The 7,872-nt window shown below is 45.3% G+C and overlaps 1 protein-coding gene across 1 annotated transcript; it reads left to right on the forward strand.

Moving 5' to 3' along the window:
* The first annotated feature begins 3,851 nt into the window (after positions 1-3,851).
* Positions 3,852-5,166, forward strand: LOC134286280 (uncharacterized). Its single transcript, XM_062847871.1, has 2 exons — positions 3,852-4,847; positions 5,080-5,166. The coding sequence occupies exons 1-2, from the start codon at positions 3,852-3,854 to the stop codon at positions 5,164-5,166; spliced, it is 1,083 nt and encodes a 360-aa protein (XP_062703855.1).
* The last annotated feature ends 2,706 nt before the right edge of the window (positions 5,167-7,872 follow it).

The raw sequence follows: 7,872 nt of genomic DNA on the forward strand, positions 1-7,872 counted from the left end.
TTTACCTTAGTGACAGCTGCACATCGTAACTAATGATCCCAGCACATTTCGACTCGTGACAAGAAACTATTGCAAGATGCGTTGGTACCTAGATAGAACAAATTTTCACTCAAAAGCTGTATAAGAGTTCGATTTCTTTTAGCGTTGACAACACTAACACCACCAGCCGCAATTGGCTTCTTTAGCGGTGTTGAGATAATTCCATATTCAGAATCTGCATGCAAAACTGAGCCGAAATCCAAATTTTCATGAATTTTGATGCCCGGGAACCTATTTAAAAATCAGTTCGAAGTTTGTGTGGGAGCGATTTGTCGAATCACCCCTCGTCGTATTTTGTACTGAGGGGAGCTGTCAAGCAGTTGGCCAGCTGTCAAAAGGTGATTTCGAAAAATCTCTTCGAAAGCGATTTTAGGTTCCAAAATGAAGTCCAAAAATCATGGTGGTTCAGAAAAAGGTGCTCTCGTATAAAATTCAAAAATCAATAATTTTTTCTTAATTTAAAAACCCAAATTGCCGCACTCAGTGGTGGGTATCCTTATCAGGGCCGGATTTACAAATGTGGGGGCCCGGGGCCACAGTGTTGTGGGGGCCCTCTTTTTAAAGGATATTTTTTTTTTTTCATTGTAGAAAAATCCAGAAAATATGGAAAAATCTTCCAAAAATCAGGGATGTTATTGAAGCTTAATAAGCGTAACTAGAAAAAAGGCATCCACTATAAACTAAGCATAACAGAGATCCAGATATGAAAATCTAGTTTGAAGACGATTTTAAACGAAATTTTATCAAGTAAATAAGGCTTTATCCGAGAGTGTTCATAGTATTAGATTACATTGATCAAGTCGAAACTCATGAGAAAGCCCTTTAAGAATTTAAAAATAGAATTTATAGGAGACATTTTCGATAAATTTCAGATAAAATTTATAGCGTTATTTCTGGGGCCGTTATTGCAAAACCTCCAAATAGAATTTCTTGTGGAATCATTGATGAAATCTATAGAGTTGCTGACCGATTATTAGGTTTCTTTTTTTGTAGAACTTAAGCATAAACATTCCTAGCGCGACTTCGAGAGGAGTTTCTGGTGAATGCGCAGAATAATTGTTAAGAACTCCTTGTGAAACTTCGAGAGGCAAAAAATCCATAGTGTTATTTTTAGCGGAAATTCTACTAAAAGCTGCTGAAAAAAATTTCATCGGAAATCCATAATGAGTTCCTGATGACATTTTTGTTTTACTTTAAATAGAATTATAAGTAAAATTTCACAATAATTTTCGGTGGACGAATTTTTAGCCAATTTAAACAAAAATTGTTTGGAAAACTTTAAATATTTCAGGATCTTTCAACAATTTCTCCACAAATATCTACTGCAATTTTCATAAGGAACCTATGAATTTGTTAAGAGTTCGCCTTAAATTACACATTCAAGCCAGAAAGAAAAATGGATTTAATCATATGGAAGAAAATCGGATCAGATCTCCACCTAAATCTGACCTAAAAATATTGCTTGTTCCTTCAAAAAAATATTTCATCAATTCTGGGGTTCGATTTGAATAATTTATAAGTTTGGTAAACGAAATCGAACTCTACAATTCTAATGATTTCTCTTTATTCTGTTAGAAACACTGACAAATCTTCAAAGAACTATGTGGGAAATTTTTAAAAATAACACCTGTCTGCGCCAGTAATTAGTTTATTTAAATTATGTTGCGAGTGCCACCCTAGCGCGTGGTCACTCACTCTCCGTCCACTAACAGTACAGCAACAGCTGACCGCCGCACACTGTTGTACGTTTACACACCATACAATAGGCAGTAGGTACCGATCGCTTCACGATCGGCTCGCTCCCTGTCCATCTCTGCGGGACAGAGGCAGCAGAATGAAAATAGAGATTTCAGTTAGAAATACACCACCGCCGCGACCGGTACTCCGTTCGGCTAATAAAACTACGCTTATTTTACGTAATAAAGTTTGTTTATTCGACCCGCGAAATAGTGCTTCTAATAGTGACCAATATCACCGCGAATCTCCGGGACGCTTCTATGTGCGTTAACATAAATGGTCCTTCGAACCGGATCATACGCGGTGTAGACTAATTTCGCGCGGATTTGTGCTCCGTTTCGCGGGTGAAAAGTGCCAAGTAGGCCGAACAATTAGTGCATTGTGAAGTGCGGATAATTAATCGCCATCGCACTGCGGCGCGGCGAAGAAAATTGATGGTGGATTGTGTATCGACGATCGACGGCCTTACACCCAAAAAAATATTCACTTTAGGTTTACGTGAAAGCATACATAGATTTTTTCCACAGTACTTTTCACGTAAAACTTACTGCGTGGTCCGGCAATGGAGAGCTAGCCAGATTCTTGTTCATTATAAACAGTTTTCAGATAATAGATACGTGATTTTCTTGTTTATTATAATATATTATGTATTCTGCTGCCAGATGAATACTACGTGAAACTTGAGTACATTACATTGGATTTTGCGGATATAATTTAAATACATTTCCATGATATTATTTGCTTCAATTCTTCATTTATTTATCATTTTTACATTACGTATTCAGTTTTATCAAACACTTTACTCCAACGAAGATGAAGAAACACTTTACCAATCTTCACCGTATTGTTTTTCTCCAACTACGAACTATCCAGTTGGTTCAGTGAGACCGACGGCAAGTCCTTTCTTCTTTCGCTGGAACTTCCGCTGCATAACTTATCGGATGTCAAATAATACTGAAAAACAATACTGTTATTTTGAATGTACTTTTACGATTTCTATTAGTTACTTACTATTAAAAATCTCCACCTAAATACTAAGAAAATCCAAGTCTGCAAGGATGTCCGTCGCCATGTTATTTTTTTCACACTGAAAAGTCACATACACTGAAGTGCTATGTGACAAATCACGTACCATGTATATACTATAGATAGTAGAGTAAACATAGATCCGTCGATGATGAATCCGTTGTATCCAAACGAACTGTCAAAATTTGTATCCAAACGAGCATGACGTCACGATTCCAAAAACAACAATGGAGCGCATGACGTCATATTCAACAGTCGCACTCCTGAAAAATACTATTCGCACGCTTGAAACATTTCACTCAGTGATGTCCGCAGATCTATGTTTACTCTACTATCTATAGTATATACCAATATATGACTCGGATTGGCATATCACGTAGAGATCACGCGTCAATTAGAGGATTTTATCGGAATCAGATAAATTAGGAATATGGAAGGCAAATTTCAATTCAAGTGATGATTCACGTACATCTAACGGGAATATTTTTTTGCGTGTAGTGATTACTTTGCTGATACGGAACAACCATCGGTGAACGAAACCCTCATTAGGGCGACGGAACGACGACGAAACCAGGACTCAAGGCGGAACGAGCTGGACGATTACCGTTTTTGGACAGATTTGGAGAATACAGGGAAGTACTGTTTTGCATGTTGGGTCTGTGGCAATTGCATGAGGAAGGCCACTGTGGGTTAGCCATTACGGTGGCGACTGATAGGCAATAAAGCTATTTTTGCATGCGAAATTGTGTTTTTGAATTTAGTGGATTTGGTCCCTGTGGTGTTCGCAATCAATCGATATTGGATTCCGCTGGTTCTGGTTGGCTTGGATCGTTCGTTGGTCGGTTTCCCCTCCGCTGCTGCTGTCAATTTGGGTGGTTCGTCTCGCGGCGCGGAACGTTGAGTCGATCAACAGTCAACAAGTGCAGTATTACAGTGTGGCAGTGAATTGTGCGGCAGCGTATAGTGCGGTGTTAGTGCACAGTGCAAACGAACTCCTCAGTGTTGTGAACATTCTTTGACTAGTGACTTCAGTGATTAATTAGTGAATCATGACGGACGATTTGCGTGGTTTGCTGAAGCGAGAGAAGCGGATACGGGACAGTTTGGACTCCGTGGCTTCGTTTGTGCGTGAATTCAAAGAAGAAGAAGACAAAGATGAGGTGGAAGTTCGTTTGCAGCTGTTAGAAAGTGCATTCCATGACTTTCACGAAGTGCGTGAGAAGATTGACGTGATTCTGGATGAAGCCGACGAAGATGAAGTGGTTGATACAGAGGAGTCGGAACAGGACCGTCAAGCGAGGCTCAAATATACGGCGAAGAAACGGGAAGCTGAAAGCGCAGTTGTTTCGAGGAGCGTGGAGAACTGCTACTGCAAGGCGAAGGCTGCGTTGCTGAAGTGGCAGAATCAGATGAGGCCTGCCAATCCAAGTTCTGCGGTCCCAGCTGCACAGCCGGTTCTCTCGAGGGTGAAGCTTCCGGAAATAAAGCTCCCATCGTTCAGCGGCGTACTGCGAGATTGGGTTTCGTACCGTGACGCGTTCCAAAGCCTGATTCATCGGAACAGGGAGCTCACGGATATGGACAAGTTCACCTACCTCCGATCATCTTTGTCCGGTGATGCACTCCTTGAAGTCAGCTCCATCGAACTTTCCGCTGCCAACTACTCGGTAGCGTGGGACGCGCTGGAGGATCGCTATCACAACCGAAAGCTAATCGTCAAGGCGTACCTCGATGCCATCTTCCGAATCGAGTCCATGCGACGAGAGAGCTACGAAGCGCTGAGCCAGCTCATCAGCGACTTCGAGAAGAACCTGCAGATGTTGAAGAAGATGAACCAGGACACCGATAGCTGGAGCACGATTCTGGTGCACATGGTCTGCTCGAGACTTGACAGTGCTACCCTGCGATTCTGGGAAGCGGCGCACAATTCGAAGGAAGTACCTACATACCGGAACCTTACCACCTTCCTGAAGAATCACTGCGCTGTTCTCCAATCCGTCGAGGTGAGAAACCCCGCCGGCGAGATGAAGAAGCCGACGATAAGTGTAAGCCATCCTTCGACCGGCAGCACCGGGCGATGCTGCTTCTGTTCGGAGTCATTCCATCCAGCGTTTCTGTGTGGAAGGTTTCAGAAGATGACGATACCAGAGCGATATGATGCTGTTAGGAAGAACGGCTTGTGCATGAACTGCCTGTCATCGGGACACTTGGCCAGGAGCTGCAGCAAGGGATTGTGCCGACAATGCGGAAGGAAACATCATATTGCTTTTTTCACAGAAAATTTTCGATGCTTCGTTGAATTTCATGACGTTCTCTTCCAGCGACGGCTTCCGCGATACAGCAAACAGCCTGGCAAACAGCTAAGTTCCACACTAACACAGCAAGAAATCTGTCAATATTTACTAAATATACGTGCATTTTCAGCGAAATGCTCTATTTGCATGAAAACAATCCACTCTCATAACTAACGGATGACCGCCGTCAAAAATCAGGATTACCAACTGTCCGGCAACTGCTGTCATGTCTCTGTGTCGCCGAATCTGGCGCTGGGTCCTCGGCGCGGAAACCCATAGGTGGGAATAAAATTTTGGGGTTTGCGCGCAATACTCTGCTTCACTCCGAAGCAAACAGTGCCAAAATATCCTCCGTTCCGCAGACGTCAACAAAACCCCCAAGTCAATCTCAAGCGCAAGCACAGCCGGGAACACCAACACACCAGACAGCATCCACCACACACCACCAATACGAACCATCCACTTCTTTATCCATTATCCACACACATTCGCAAAACCCACAACTCGCCACAGACCAACAACCCACATTGCAAAACACTGTCTCCCTTCCGTCACAAATAAGACCTTCCTCAAGGCAAGTCCTGCTATCCACTGCCATTGTTCGAATTCGTGATGCCGACGGAAGCACGATGCTGGCCAGAGCATTGCTGGATTCATGCTCGCAGTATTGTTTCGTCACATCCGAGTTCTGTCGACGAATGAACCTTAAGGAATTCCCTAACCACTTAACAGTGAAAGGGATCGGAGGTTCAGCTAGCGTTTCCCAAAGGTGTGTGACTGGCACGGTTAGTCCACGTTTCGCAAGCATCTCCAATTTCGAGGAAGCAATACGTTTCAACGTGTTGCCGAAGCTGACGATTCCACTACCGTGTGATGGCTTTGACGTAAGCCGCTGGAATCTACCAGATCGCATCGTATTAGCAGATCCCGAGTTCTACCAAACGTCGGACATCGACATGATCATCGGTGCCGAGTACTACCTCGATCTGCTGCAGGAGGGAAGATTCCGACTGAGCAAAGATGGACCAACGTTCCAAAACACGGTATTTAGTTGGATCGTGTCTGGCCGAATCTCCGAAGCTACTGCGTCCGTGCCAGTGACTACTACCACGCTGTGTTGTACGGCGGAGTCCCAAGACCGAGGACCGTTGCCGAGGAAGCAGAGCATCATTGTACAGTTGAGAGATTCCAGGAAGAGCGCCAAAAGGAGGTTCACGAATTTGGAGAGAAGATTCGCTACAAGCCCGCAGATGAAAAAGCAACATTTGAGACCACTCGAATCCATCAGCATCCCGCGATGGGTCGGTTTCGCCAAGGACTCGGTATCCACCGAATGGTACGATTTCTTAGATCCAGCACCATTGGAAGAACGAAAGGTCGTAGCGTTGCCGGTGCAAGCAGTCCCTCCCAGCGAAATCTTTTCGCTGCGCTCGTCCCTAATCCGGCTGGTTGCTTGGATATGTCGATTCAGGCACAACTCGCAGAGAGTGAACCGCAATTCCAGGAAGACCGGGTATCTCAGCTTGCAGGAGTTCGAGAACGCGCTGCTCCAGTTGGTTCGTCTGTCTCAAGAGGCATGCTTCCCGCAGGAGATAGCAAGTTTGTCCCGGGAGGATCAAGTGAAAGATTCTACAAAAATATTGGCTCTGCATCCCAAGCTGCGAGAAGGAGTACTCCGCGTTGGCGGCCGGCTACGGAACGCACCAGTTTCGGAAGACCGGAAGCACCCGATGATTATCGACCACCGTCACCCGCTCGCCTCGATGATTATCCAGCACTACCATCTGAAGATGTTTCATTCCGGGCAGCAGGTAGTCATCGCCAGCACCAGAGAGAGGTTCTGGATACTGAACATTCGGAAGCTCGCACGGAAGGTCCTCCACGAGTGTGTCACATGCTTTCGAATGAGACCACGATGCCAGGAACAATTGATGCCGCCGGAGAGAGTGAATCCGGCACCGCCATTCCTCAAGGTTGGAGTGGATTACTGCGATCCGTTCCAGATACGGAAGAAGCGAACTATGCTGTACCTCTCCGACTTGCACATCCGGACAAAGTGGACAAGGCAACAACGTGACAACATCGTAGTTGGGACAATGGTCTTGTTGATAGACGAACGGCTTCCGTCGTTGAAGTGGAACCTCGGCCGTGTCACTGAGGTTCCGTCGTTGAAGTGGAACCTCGGCCGTGTCACTGAGGTTTTCCGAGGCTCGGACGGAAACATCCGAGTGGTAGAAGTGTAGATCAGCACTGGGGTCTTTCGGAGACTAATCTCGAAGACTTGCATGATCCCGATCAGGGACAACCTAGAGTCTTCCAACGAAGGGGCATAACTCGCCTCCACCGGTGGTGCTTCGGCACCCGCGGAGGTCCCTTGTGGCCTCCGCACTCCAGTAAGTTTGTATATTTATCAGAAATTCCAAAAAGTAATCGAAGTTTCATACCCCATAGCCGCTGTTCTACCCGGTCCCGGGTCCCCGGGACATTCCACCCTCCGAAGTCAACCAGTCCAAGATCTTGTCTCCAAGTTTGAGGTATCCGCATGCGTTGGTGATGGTAGCTGTTGAAGTCCTGTGAAGTCCGTCCGTCCAATTGAGGCTCCCCTAGTAGTGGAGCATTCCGTTTGTTTCTGGGTCCATCGACTCAACCGAAGATTTTTCATTTCGTCTCGTCGAGGTACAACCTGACACCCTCCGATGATCCAGCAATCCCTAGCGTCTATTGAAGTTTGACTAACTCCACGATCGGCACTGTGACCACCGGATCGTAGCACCCT

Source organism: Aedes albopictus, chromosome 2, assembly GCF_035046485.1.
Source record: "Aedes albopictus strain Foshan chromosome 2, AalbF5, whole genome shotgun sequence".
NCBI classification, from domain to species: domain Eukaryota; kingdom Metazoa; phylum Arthropoda; class Insecta; order Diptera; family Culicidae; genus Aedes; species Aedes albopictus.